The sequence below is a fragment of the Pinus tabuliformis genome, chromosome 2_1 (genome assembly GCF_031772625.1).
Source record: "Pinus tabuliformis cultivar Carrire ecotype Pingquan chromosome 2_1, CPIR1, whole genome shotgun sequence".
Classification (NCBI taxonomy): Eukaryota; Viridiplantae; Streptophyta; class Pinopsida; order Pinales; family Pinaceae; genus Pinus; species Pinus tabuliformis.
Window position 1 is genome coordinate 959,839,740 of NC_142299.1, and position 14,682 is coordinate 959,854,421.

Consider the following 14,682-nt stretch of genomic DNA (forward strand, 5'->3'; position numbering starts at 1 on the left):
AAAACATTTTTATTGCTTAAAAACAAAACTCAGATACACATTTCATCCTCTGCACAGAGAGGGATTCACTGGAGAAACTCTGTCTCCTCATTTCTGGTCTTCCACTGCTGTGGGTATTACAACAACAATTTCTTGCTGCTCCTATGTTTTACAATGGCGAATAAAACCATTACATCCCTGTTTTTTTTATAACTCGCACTGCTGTGCGTTCAACATATGGCACACAAATTGCATACACCACTGCACGCGGCATAAACCATTACAACACTCATACAAAAAAAACACACACATACATCGTGTGCGAACACATATCACAATACATTTCCATGTTCTATTTCACTTCTCGCACTACTGTGCGTTCAATGCCCTGTTCTACATTAAAAGAAAACTCCAGCGCGCAGGCTCACATTCGCTCACATTCTGTTCTTCATGAACAACATACTTTCCCTGTTCTTTATGAACCTCCCGCGCGCAAGCTCTTCACCATTCTTTTCCCTTGCTTTCTGTTCAACCTCAGCGTGCAGGCTCAATACATATTTTCCTTGTTTTCTCTTGCGTATTCCGCGCGCAGCCTCAATGCACACCAAAAAAAAACCACACTCGCAGCCACTACTATGCATAAAAAAACTGCGTTACCATTGCCGCACACGGGCTTACATAGCCATATATAAAAACATATAAAAAAGAATATGGCCCATAACCATATTAAATGGCCTCACCAAATTCTACGTAACAACATTAAAACCATGTCGTTTCCTCCACGGCGGTCAACCAAGCTTTTAATTTATTCCACGCAACATTTAATTTGATGTAGGCCCGTGCACCTTCAGGCGATCGACGGCGGAGATCGATGGAGCTGATCGAACGGCTGACAAGAATATCGGGTGGCCTTACCTGACTGAACGATAGCACCCGAGAAAATTACGTTTGCTTACGTATGGGGAGAGCCACGTGTTTGCCCCATATTCCATCAGGTTCAAAAATACAGAAACCACTCTCTGCAGGAAGGCGGTCCGAGAAAAAGACGGTTTTGGAGAGCGGTTTGAGCGTTGGTACGCTTGCTGAGTCGGCTTCCCATGTCTGCTTGCAGCCTGTAGTTGGAATTAACATTCCAACACAAAACAACAGGCTTCCCATCTTCAATATCCGAGCAGAGAACCCACAAGAATTGCTGCCCGCTACCCTCGAGCCCTAGCGCCAGCTGCTGCAGTTGCTCCTGAGACTTGACAGCTATACTGCCAAAGGAAACGTATATGACAGATGCTGCCTGTTGCATATCCAGCCATGCCAAGCACCTCTCGTCCTCCTCCAAAAGACTGGTGGTGGAATCCTTTCCATGTAAGAAATTAGGAAGGAAAATAGGTCCTATGGCCAGCGCAGGACATCCATTCAAAGACAGGGCCGTTACAGCATCGCTCCCTTCCAGCTCCTCAAACGTGTTCACCAGTACGTAGTCCCCTTTACTCGCAAACTTGGATTCATGCAGGAAAGCATTCGAAAGAATGTCTGCCGGATCTTGAGCGCGATAGAAGGACAACAAATCAGTTGGCCTCAAAGGTGGGAGATTACCCGGAAGACAAGTGATCACCTTCCCTGGATTGTTCGCTTCGCTTACTGCACTTACAGCAAAGGCCCAACCACGCCCAAGGATATTAGTTATCGCACATGTAAAAAGGAAGGGCATCGTTAAGCGGATTGCAGATTTTCTACATATTCTGGAATCGGATGGACATAGGCATTGGTCAAAAAATTGACTGCCCTTAATGGATTTAAGCTAATTTAATTGACAGCGTTCATGTCCATCTGATTCCCTGAATATTCAGAGAATTTGCAATCTACTTGATCCGGATTTAAACAGGAACGCAACAAATTACAGAGATAACCATATACACAAAGATGCAGCGGAAATAATACTTCATTTCATTAATGGAAAATACTGAAATATGCTTACAAACAGAAATGGCAATAAACTAGCTAGGGCGATGGTAGCTTATCTCTGAGAAGAGATGTGATGGCTACATGCCTCTGAACTGTGTTACAATGAGGCTCGAAGGCCTATTTATTGTTGAGAAACAATGGACAACCCTTAACATTCCAAAACCTAACCCTAGGAGATGAAACGCCAAACTGTGGGCCCCGTTTGGGTAAATTGGTACATCAACTTCCCGGGGTCGTAACTTTGGCATACGATCTCTGTTTGACGCGTACAATAGCTCGTTAGAAAGATCTATCCGAGCACTACCATTTTGGGAAGGGCAACATCGGTCCATGGACCCATGTTGCCCCCAGATTTCCCAAAAAACGTCGTTTAGGGTCTCAAAACGGCTCCGGAAGTTCAGGACCCGAAAAACTGCTAAAAATAGTAAGTTGTGCTACAATTAAGGAAACTGAAAATGCTGAGAAAGACAATGGTGGGGGTCCAGGTGGACTTGGCAGGTGGCCACCAATATCCACCTGGATCATTCCTCCCCCCTTAGGAAGCAATGGTCCCCATTGCGTTGAGCTCCTCCATGAGATGAGGAAACTTCTGCTGAACTTGTTCCCTGGTGAGCCACTTGCCCTGCTGAAGGAGTTGGCCCGCTTTGACAACTCGATACAGTTGGATATTCTGTTGGCGAGTGTTCTTGATCTGTGTGTCCATGATCCGATCAGTTGCAGCTTGTTCCATGCAATCTGGATTTAATTCTGTGGGTTTGAGCTGTTCTGCAATGTCGGATGTGTCTAACAATGGTGGAAAGTATGGCCGAAGGCGGTCCACATTAAATACTGGGTGCAGGCCAAGGAATGGGGGAATGCTGAGCTCAAATGCATTGTCTCCCATAGCCTTAGTAATGGTGTAAGGACCATATCGGAGTGGTCTCAATTTTCGATAGGCTCCAGTAAGGCGTTCCTTTTGCAAATGCAACCAGACTTTGTCGCCCACCTGAAACTTGTGTGGCACCCGATGTTGATCATGTCGCTGCTTGTACTTGGCATTTGATTTCTCAAGAATGTCATGGACCTGCTGGCGAATATGTTGGATTCGCTCAATGAAGCTGGTGGCCTTATCTGTTTCGGACTGGACATGAGCTGAATTCATGTGAGTAGCTGCAAGTGGCATGGCCACATCAATGGGGCATAGTGGCTGGAATCCCAAACCCACCTGAAAAGGGCTATGGCCAGTGGAGCTGTGAAGAGCTCGGTTGTAGCTGTGCTGAACGTAGGGGAGGCTCTCGTCCCATGTGCGTGGATGCTTTGAGTTATACATGCGCAGAATGTGCACAATCATCCTATTGACAACCTCCGTCTGGCCATCAGTTTGAGGATGGAAGGCTGTGGACTTCGTGAGTTTGGTGTCCAGCATTGACCAGAGACTGGACCAAAAGGTGCTGAGGAACCGACTGTCCCGATCTGAGATGATAGACTGTGGGATCCCAAAGTGCACCCACACTCGTTCAAAGAAGAGTTTAGCAGTGGCTTCTGCTGTGATATTCTTCTTGCAGGCCATCATAATGGCCATCTTTGAGAACCTGTCGACGACCACAAAAACACAGTCATTTCCATGCTTAGTGGAAGGAAGGCCTGACATGTAATCCATGGAGATGGATTCCCAAGGTCGACTAGGGGTAGGCAACGGGGTATAGAGGCCTTGCTTCTTAATGGTCGGTTTGGCAATGGCACATGCAGTACATGATCGGATGTACTTCCCAACATCCTGTCGAAGATTCGGCCAATAGAAATAGTTTTGCAGTACTGCCACTGTTTTCTCGACCCCGAAATGCCCAGCAGCCCGACTGTAGTGTGCTTCCCAAATCATCTTGGCACGCTCGCTTGAAGGAACACAGAGGTGACCGAGGTGGCATAATAGGGCATCCTGGAGGTGAAAATCTGCAACTTGCCGACCCTCCAAGAGTGTCTGGTATGTGTGGCCGAATTCTGGGTCGCTTTTGTAGAGAAGTGGCCAATCAGAAGTCTCGTGCCCGCAAGAGTTGAGCACGGTGGTTAGCGCCATGATCGGTGGTCGACTGAGGCAATCTGCAACATTATTGGTGCTGCCCTTTTTATACTTGATATTCAAGTGAAACTGTTGCAGGTATGTAGACCACTTCTGATGGCGATCATTCTGCAATTTCCCTTGGGTCTGTATGAACTGCAGAGGTCGGTGGTCTGTGTGGATGACCGTTTCCTTCCCCAAAATGTAATGCTTCCATTGTCGACAGGCCTGTACAATGGAATACATCTCTTTATCATAAGTGGGGTACTTCCGGACTGTGTCTGAAAGTGTTTCACTGTGATATGCCACTGGATGTCCATGTTGAGTAAGGACTGCCCCAACAGCATAGTCAGAGGCATCTGTCTCGACCTCAAATGGTTGTTGTAAATCTGGTAACGCGAGCACTGGTGCCGTGCAGAGGCGATCCTTCAACTCCCTGAATGACTTCTGTTGAGATTCAGACCAAAAGAATTTTGCTTTCGCCCCGCCCTTGGTGACTTGACTCAAGGGCCAAGAAATATGAGAAAATCCCAACACAAACCTGCGGTAGAAGTTGGCAAGACCTAGAAAGCTGCGGAGCTCTGTTAGAGTGGTTGGAGAGGGCCAATCCCGAATGACTTGGACCTTGGCTGGATCGACATGCACCCCCTGTTCATCAATGATGTATCCCAGATACTGAACCTCGGTCATGCCAAAAGTGCATTTCTCCAAATTGGCACATAGCTTGTGTTGCCGCAGTGTTTGGAGAACCTGTCGGATGTGGTGGAGGTGCTCTTCCCAACTCTGGCTGAAGATCAGAATGTCATCCAAGTATACTACTACAAAGGAGTTGGTGAATGGCCGCAAGATGTCATCCATTAGCCTCATAAAGGTTGCAGGAGCATTCGTCAATCCGAAAGGCATGACCAACCATTCGAAGAGGCCCTCCTTGGATTTGAAGGCAGTCTTCCACACATCTGAGGGTTCAATTGGTACCTGGTGATATCCTGACTTCAGATCGATCTTGCTGAAATATTTCGCCCCCTTTAGTTGGTCTAGGAGGTCATCAATCCGCGGGATCGGGTACCTATTACGGACAGTGATTTTGTTCAGCGCCCGATAGTCAATACAGAGTCTCCACGTCCCATCCTTCTTCTGTACCAACACTATCGGGCTACCACAGGGCGAAGAACTCGGACGGATGTGACCTTTCTGCAGGAGCTCCTGAATCTGTCTCTTGATTTCATTGTTCTCCAGAACGGAGCGCCGATAAATTGGTCCATTGGGTAGCGGCGCACCTGGGGTCAGATCGATGGAGTGCTTGACTTGACAGTGCAGAGGAACCCCTGCCGGGGAGGTGAAAATGTCTTCGTACTCCTCCACAATCTTGTCCATCTGTAGCTGCCGTGCAGAGGAACCCCGTTTGGAGGCCGTGGCCACTGTCTTCTTCTTCACTTGAGGGCGTATCATCAGGAAAACAAATTTCCTGGTTTTGGAAATGATCTTACTGCATTGTTTTGCAGTAATCAAAGAGATGGCGGCAGGTGGTGCTACCTCTGGTATCCTGAACAACTTATTTCCCAATGTAATAATAACAGCACGGGGCCTTGATTCATACACAGCATGTCGCTTCCACAAGTATGGTTGTCCTAGTAATACATCACAAACTTCAAGGGGAGCAATGTCACACAATACCTCATCCGTGAAGGGCTTGATGTTGTATGGAAGGCGACACTGCTGGCTCACGCGAAGATCTCGCCCTTGGTGAAGCCACCCAATGGTGTATGGTTGTGGATGTGTTGTGGTCGGTAAGCCCAACCGCTTCACGACCTCTGCCGAAATGAGGTTCTTTTGACTCCCGCTATCAACAATGAACTGTATCGGGGAGCCCTTTACCCACATCTGGGAGTGGAAGAGACGCTCCTCCTCCTCTGGATCTTCGGGTTCATTTTTCTGGATCTTTGCGGTAGCAACAGTGGCGCTGGGATCCGCATCAATGATATGCTTCCCTTTTTCATACCCCTTATCGGGTTCTGACTCAGAGTCGGAACATGCATCTGATTCTGAAACCTTTAGCTCAGCCACCAGTGACTGCTTGGCCCGACACTCACTTGTGTTGTGAGTGGAGCTCTTATGGAACTCGCACCATTTTCCAGTGTCCTTTCTCGGCTTCGCGGCATTGCTCTTTGCTTGCAGCTTCGGCTGGTTGTCTTGGGCTGTCCCGCCTTGGCTTTGTCCTTTGTTCTGTGGTTTAGGGGCACCTTTCCCCTGCTTTGGATTCGCAGATCCAAAGTCTCGCTTCTTTTGTTTAAACTTCTGCTCGACCTTGACGGCATACCGGTATGCTGCGCCGAGCGAGGGGATGTTTAAGAACTGTATTTCTTCCTGGATGTACTTGTGCAGGCAGCCACGGTATTTGAGTACCAAATGTTGCTCCGAATCCTTGATACCCAACTTTGTGCGAAGGGTATGGAAAAGATTGGTGAACTCCGGCACGTCTTGGTCCCTTCCCTGCCGCAGCGTGGTCCACTTTATGTATTCATCCTCATAGCTTCCGACAGGGTAGTACTGCTCCTTGATGGCATCCCGGAACGAATCCCAGGTGGGTGCGGCTGAAAACAGTGAGCCAGTACTTTCATCCTTCTGCTCGCAGTAGGTTTCCCACCAGTCCTTGACGTGGGGGGCTGCTTTGAGAAGAGCAAAAACAATCTTTTCCCGACTCGAAAATTCATGAACAGAAAAATAACCCTCTAGCAGATTTAACCATTTATCTACGGCATCGGCGTCTATCTGACCCTCGAATATGGGGATTTCAAAATTAACTTGTACCTTAAAGGGTGTGGTGTTTCCAGAGGAGCTACTGGAAGCCGATGCGCCGCTTCTGGGTAGCCGCTGAAGGATCTGCGCAAAGCTGTCCATCATCGCGTTCCGTTGTCGCTCGAGCGCTTCTTCGAGCAAGATTTTGATGGGATCTCCTGCCCCCTCGTCTTTCTTCTCGTCCGCCATGGGAGGCCGTCGGGATTTGCGAGGCTGGTCTTGCAAAGGTTCAACCAGTTCAAGCCCTAACTCCTTATATCCCGACCTTGTTGGGGACATGCAAAGAAAAACAGAGAAAAAGCAGACCGCTCTGATACCACTGATCCGGATTTAAACAGGAACGCAACAAATTACAGAGATAACCATATACACAAAGATGCAGCGGAAATAATACTTCATTTCATTAATGGAAAATACTGAAATATGCTTACAAACAGAAATGGCAATAAACTAGCTAGGGCGATGGTAGCTTATCTCTGAGAAGAGATGTGATGGCTACATGCCTCTGAACTGTGTTACAATGAGGCTCGAAGGCCTATTTATTGTTGAGAAACAATGGACAACCCTTAACATTCCAAAACCTAACCCTAGGAGATGAAACGCCAAACTGTGGGCCCCGTTTGGGTAAATTGGTACATCAACTTCCCGGGGTCGTAACTTTGGCATACGATCTCTGTTTGACGCGTACAATAGCTCGTTAGAAAGATCTATCCGAGCACTACCACTTTGGGAAGGGCAACATTGGTCCATGGACCCATGTTGCCCCCAGATTTCCCAAAAAACGTCGTTTAGGGTCTCAAAACGGCTCCGGAAGTTCAGGACCCGAAAAACTGCTAAAAATAGTAAGTTGTGCTACAATTAAGGAAACTGAAAATGCTGAGAAAGACAATGGTGGGGGTCCAGGTGGACTTGGCAGGTGGCCACCAATATCCACCTGGATCACTACTTAAGCTCACCCTGTAAGAAGTAAGTCAACCAGCAACTTAAAAGACATAACCAAACTCAAAAAAAAAGTCAACCAACAACTTAAAAGACATAACCAAACCCAAAAAAGAAACCTAGATTAAATTTATTGGGAATTCCTTAATATTTTTAGATTTTTTTATATTTAATAATAGTCTTCTCAATTATTTGACATTATCCAAAATATTGAATTTGACATTATCTAAAATATTAAATTGATCCAAAAATATTTTGAGAATCCACAATAAACATAAAAATGCCCCAAAAAACAGTATGTAAACTAGCAACTTAGGTGGATCCAAAATATTAAACTGATCCGAACATATTTTGGGAATCCACAATAAACATAAAAATGCCCCAAAAAAACAGTACGTAAACTTGCAACTTAGGTGGAAATGGAGTATGGTGCTTACTTTTAACAGGAATATGTCCCTGAGACATGAGGAATTCAGTGTAGAGCTGGCAAACCGAAGCGGCAGCACAAATGGGCCAGAAGATAACCCTCGGCACTTTCATATTCTTGGCAACTTCCTCCGTGCAAGACATGAACGAATCCGTCACGATGCATGTGATGGGTGGAAATGAATGTTTGCCATCATCAACTGTAGTGTTGCTGCTGCGAATGAGTTGCTCCAATGCCGGGCTCAACTTTTGCAGTGCAAGGATATACTCGCCGACGTTGGAGAGGCGGCCGTGGTCGGTCGGTAAGCCATCAGGAATACACAGAAAACGAATTTTCGACCTTCGCTGCTCCAACTCACTGGAAACACCTGAAATAATAAGAGAATTGGTGTTTCGCGCAGAATCTTTGACCATTTGTTTAAAGACCCACTCAGTATTGACAAATGTGATAAAAAATCCACGTAGAGTGAGCAACTGCGTCAAATTCATGAGAGCGTTAACAGGACTTTGCGCAGGAAATTGCACAATCACTGCGTGCAAAGCGCAATCGTTTTCAATGCTCATTGTATGCAGCACCTTATTCTTTATCTTTCTTTCTTTTTTTACTCGACTGAACACCAAACCTTACTTCTTTATAGCGAGTATGTGGTTGCATTTCGGTAGTGCACGAGGCTACTGTGCGCCTGTTTCAGCGAGACTGGTTGGTTTGAGTGGATGGTGAGTATGTGGTTGCATTTCGGCCACTGCACGAGGCTATTGTGCGCCTGTTTCAGCGAGACTGGTTGGCTTGAATTTTCCACTTGATTAGAGCGTATGGCGAAATGGTCTTTAAAAAAAATATTTTTTTATTTATTTTCTCTCTATAGAATCTGATCTCTTTTAAAATGATTTTGGAATATTAAAAATAAAATTATCATAATATATTTTAATATCAATTTTAAGTTGAGTGGGAATAGAATATATAATTTTTTCATATCACTTATTTTTTCCTTTTTTTCATCATTAATATTAAATAATTTTTTAATGAAAAGTTATACCGGTAAATTTTATATTTCATTTCTATTACATCAATCTAAATACATAGTTATAATAATATTTTTTAATATCATTTTAAATTGGGAAGGAAATAAATTATACTTCTTTCCCATATAATGTAATTTTTATTTTATTTATTACTAATATTGAAATATTTTTTAATGAAAAGTTATACTTTTAAATTTTATATTTCAATTCTATTACACTAATGCAAGTATATAATTATTGTAACACCTTCCACATACAAACATATAAATTAATTAAAAAAAATTACAATAATTGCAAGCATTATTATTTGCTTTACCTTGTGACTATTAATCTTTACCGTGTATTGCACTTTCCAAGCTTTACCTATACCCAACCTCGGTGAATAAAAATCAACTGTTCATGTTGGTTTACCATTAATGATTCACCTGAAAATTCATTGGGATCGACATACATAAATTTTTTCTGATATATTACTAGCAGTACTATATTATAGGCGATACAAGCATGGTTAATGCCTCTGCAAGTAATTCGCCAGAGGGCTTGGTTGGCATGCGACAGTTGATCTGATCTACCCCCTCCAATCTGGGGTTAGCAATCCGATGGCTTGGAGTAGCTAGGGTTTAACCTCGTAACTGTTTCTCCCACGTTCGGTCCTCAGTGGAGTCATTAGGCGATGTTGTGTTTCGGGTTCGCTGCTCTACAATTGTGCTGCTCATCCGCTACATTGAGAGGGTTTATGCATGTTCCATCTGGTTTCAATGGGGATTTACACTATGCCCCCTTCAGGAAGTACTCCATCACCTTTGTTCCCTCACTGTTCTTATGTTTTGTGTTGCTTGTTGTTAGATTTTACTTTGGGATTTCGCTTGGTTTGGGGGTTTGATTGTTTGCCCAACTATACAGGGAACTTTTGTCAGATTTCCCATCATGTGGAGGGAAACCTAGGCAGCTACCAACCTTGGAAAGGTGAGTAACAACACCTCCATGAGACTTGTTTAAGATATGTTCTTTCATACCAGTTTCAATCTCTGTTATTCTTTTTTGAGTTTGTTGGTACATGCAGGCCCCCATCTATCGACCTTGGAAAGGTGAGTAACAAGGCTGCTATGAGACTTGTTTAAGATCTGTTCTTTCATACCAGTTTCAATCCCTGTTAATTTTTTGTTTGAGTTTATTGGTACAGGTGGGTCCCCATCCACTAGAATTACCCAAACCCAGGTACTCTCTGGCAACATCTTCAACGTTTAACCTTTAGACTTGGTGAAGATCTTATTCGGTTTTCTACATTGGTTAATCCGGTTTCTATGTGTGGTGTAGGTATTACCCCATGTCAGGTTCATGATTTTCATGGCCATGATGACTTCAATCACATCCTTAATGCTTATGGGTCTTCGTCATTATTTGCAGGTTGGAACTATCTCATCTCACTAGTTTCTTTAGATGCTTAGATGAAATCTTTACTGGTGGTTCATCTTGTGAACGTACTTGATTTTGGCGGAGGCTATACGCCTATTACAAACTATACATAATGTGTGCTTTTGATGAAAATTTCTGGTAATTTTTGCAAATTGTGCTAATGCGAGTTCTTTACGACATAGTCTGTGCAATTTTGCCAAGGGTTAAGTTGGTTAAGTTTCTTTGTTGATGAATTTTTTAATCAGAGGTTTAGTGACATAGTTTTTACAATGATCCGCAGTCATAATTTAAATGTTTTAAGGGTATAGTTATTTTTCCTTTCATACTTAAATGGTTTCTAAAGCCGGACTTGTATCTGTCGTCTCGACTCTGATTTATGGTTTATAGTTTCTTCATTAATAGCATGAATAGGTTTTCGTTGTGTTTATTCCACTCTGGAACTGAATGATAGATGGTTGAATCCTTCCGTTTGTTAAAAAGAAGGAATGTAATATGATAGAAGGCATTATCTGGGTACTTAGGGAATGTTTGTTTGCTATAATTTACTTCTTCCTTTTTGGTCGACATTTACTCAAGAAGATTCAAACTGATAATCGTAAAGTTTTATTACCTGTTGCAATAATACAGTGTTCAAGAAATTATTTGATTTGAGTAATTGATTGCTACAACATTTAGTATTTTTTTGTCAATGAACTATATCGAACATATAATTACTAGCATTTCTTGCAACTAGTACCTTCAGTTAATGAACTATACGAGGCATATAAATTACTAGCAGTTCTTGCCTCAGTATCTATGATATCAACTTTATATTTTTCTAGTTTATTCAGTACAATCCTTTTTATTTTGGATAACATGCATTTCCCTAGTTACACATTTCTATCCTATGTTTAAATCACAGTTAGAGAATGTACATCTCTAATTAATTTAATTTGTAGAACTAATATTATTAGCTTTAATTAATATTCCTTAAGGATAGATTTAGATCACTTATATGTTCACAACCTTTGAAATTATGTAATTTTTGTTCCTGCTTGGAAGGTCTCACCACCCATCCGTGAGTCTCACAATTATGTCCAGACTCTCCCCCAATTTCTTCCTCCTCCACACAGTCACTTGAATCTGTTATAGTTAGGTATCTTGGGCTTCAAGACTCGTAGTCAAGCCTCAAGCCACATACCCAATTGAATCCGTTACAGTCAGGTATCTTGGGCTTCAGGACTCACATATCTTGGGCTTCATGACTCATAGTCGAGCCTCAAGTCACATACCTCTCCGATTGTATTCATGTTGAAAATAGCAACAAGAAATGATAAAAATAGAATCCAGAAATTCCAATTGTAATTTGTCCTTGAATTAAAATTGAATTTAGTCTCACCAGTTACTTGGAAATAATTAATTAATTCATTATGGATTAATTAGTTGGAGAAATTCAAGTTAGAAGTCTTTCTGAAGTCATGCAAGAGTTATCACTTAAATTAAGGAGATTATTCCTTAATTAAGGAGATAAGATTGAGTTATATTTGAGTTGTAATTAGTTAACTCAGTTTATTGAGTTAATTCCAGTTAAATTAGTTCCAAACTGTTTGAGGAACTAATTGTGAGTTATCAGTCAGTTGATGCATGCATGCACTCTACTAGTGTACTCCAGATAACTGAAGATTCCCTCATCAGTAACTCATGCATGTCTATTATGAGAAAGATCCAGTTGAGCCTAATGTCAAGGACAATGTATTATCAATTGCATGTGTTTTCCTATAAAGAAAACTCATGCATGCAGAAGGAATAAGGTTCCTTGAGGATTGCGCAGTTCTGACAGTGTGTTAGAGCAATGTGTGAGAGCAGTGTTCCACTGGGTGGATGAGAATCATCCACTAGGAACAGCGCCAGGAAATAGGAGCTTGGAGGGCAGAGGAGAAGGCTTCTAATAAGCTTGGATTGCCTGTGAGCATCTGTGAGGATTGTACTAAGAGCTCGGTAGTTGTGAGAGCTAAGGCTTTGTATAATTCCTATGTATTTCCACCTTGTATGATAATACAGATAGTGGGGCTTTTAGCTAAGACTTTCCCCAAAGTATTTTCATGTGTATTGTGCATTGATTCTTCTTCTGGTTATATTGTTCAACTCTAATTTAGCTTGATCTTTAAGATTCTGTGAATTTATAGTAGAAGTAGGTTATAGTATTTTTCTTTGGTTATATTGCATTATCAGGTTAATCTACAGTCAGATTTTCTACATAGTCTTAGAGCGAGATTTGTAGAGAATTTGCAAAATTTTTACATGGTATCAGAGCCTAGTTTATCAGAGTTGTGAACAGTATACGAAGAAGAGAATTCGAAGTTTGAAGTTCAAGGTTGCAGGTGCAAATCAAATTCATATCATACTTCAAGGTTGGCCAATGGCGTTCTATGGCTTAAGACTCAAGTATGCCTTGGAAGGTAGCTCAAATTACATAGCATGGAAAGATCGAATGGAGGTTGTATTAGAAGACAACAACTTGAAGGATTTCATTGATCAAGAAATCCCAAAGCCAGCTTCAACTAATGCACAAGAGTTGGCTGAGTGGAAGAATTGTGTGGTGAAGGCGAGAAGGATCATCCTTGAGGGAGTTCAAGACCATATTGTCTCGAGTCTCCATGGGAAGGATACTCCATTTTCAATGTGGAAGACATTGAAGGACCTCTAATATAACAGTAGCGACTAGAGGAAATTGGCACTCAAGGATAAGCTTCGAAGAATCAAGATGGAGAAGGGCGATACTATTTCCACATATCTGAACAAGCTCACCACTTGCAGAGATGAGCTTGGTGGTGTGGGAATAACTACTACTGATGCTGATATGGTGAGCCTCACTCTCCTTGGACTTCCAAACAACTGGAATAGCTACCAGGACTCTGTTAATGGAAGGGAGAAACTGTTGGATTAGGAACGACTGTGGTCGGATCTGATGCAGGAGGAGATTAGGAGGAGCACTCGAGATGTTTCTTCATCCAAGGATGATGATGAATAAAATCTGGCCTTAGCGAGTAAGGCAAGGGAAGGGAAGGGGAAGGATTCCCATTCCAAATCGAATTCTTATCATGGAGGGAAGAAGGGTGACACGTCTAAAGTGAGATGCTTTAATTGTCACAAGATGAGACATTATGCAACTAATTATTCATTGAAGAAGTACAAGAAGGGATCCTCAAAAGGATCAGAAGGTGAGGTATTAGCCTCTCAGTTCAAAATGGACTTTACTCTCATCGCATGCATGGTGTCATTGATGATGGGTTGTGTTTGGTATCTTGACAATGGAGCTTTATTCCACATGATTGACGACAAAAGTTTATTCAGTGCCTTGGAGGAAAAGACCTCAAGATGTGCATAGAGATGGGTGACGACGGAAGGTGCAGTGTTTCAGGAGTGGGCACGGTTGTTTTCCAGAGGGAGCATGGAGCTCCTATCACCTTGACAGATGTGAAGTATGTGCCTAGACTAAAGAAGAACTTGGTATCGGTCGCGATGTTGGAGGACAAAGGATATGATGTTGTCTTCAATAAGGGAAAGGTTTTCTTTAGACACATCACCATGAGACAGGTGAAACAGATTGGTTCACGATTTAAGAACTTGTATGCTCTTGAGGTTCAAGATGCATTCAAAGCCTTGAGGAGCAAGACAAATATTAGAGACTTGGTGGTTGAGAGGGAGAGTAAATGAACTCTCAACATGCAATCCCAGAAGACGTCTCAGACAATTGTGGAGGAGCCACAATTGGAGAAGCAGAGAGGAGATCGAGTGAAGCGATCCACTCATGCAGATACCTCCATTAGGGGGGATTTCGATCCAAGTGGGTAGAGGGATCACATGTAACCATACCTCTAGGTGTGAGGTGGGGCGATGTGAAGTGATAGTCCCATGAAGGTTGAAATTGGGTAGGGTCCATTGAGAGGTTTTATCTCATGGATTGTACCTTGTTGTGGGAGCCCAGAGTACATAGTAGCGGGAGGAATCAGTGGGATTGATGTAGTCAGAGATCAAAGTGACAAAGGCTAGAGCATTTAGATACTAAAGAGTGCAGAGAAGGATTGACAACAGTGTAGATAGGCTAAGTCAGCAGAAGCAGAAAGTTT

General features: G+C 42.9%; 1 protein-coding gene across 1 annotated transcript; it reads right to left on the reverse strand.

The window, feature by feature from the left end:
* Positions 1-976: 976 nt before the first annotated feature.
* On the reverse strand, positions 977-8,727 carry LOC149203831 (7-deoxyloganetin glucosyltransferase-like). The gene is made up of 2 exons (XM_089401998.1): positions 8,146-8,727; positions 977-1,614 (listed from the first exon to the last, which is right to left on the reverse strand). The coding sequence occupies exons 1-2, from the start codon at positions 8,696-8,698 to the stop codon at positions 977-979; spliced, it is 1,191 nt and encodes a 396-aa protein (XP_089258124.1). The 5' UTR covers positions 8,699-8,727.
* Positions 8,728-14,682: the final 5,955 nt, after the last annotated feature.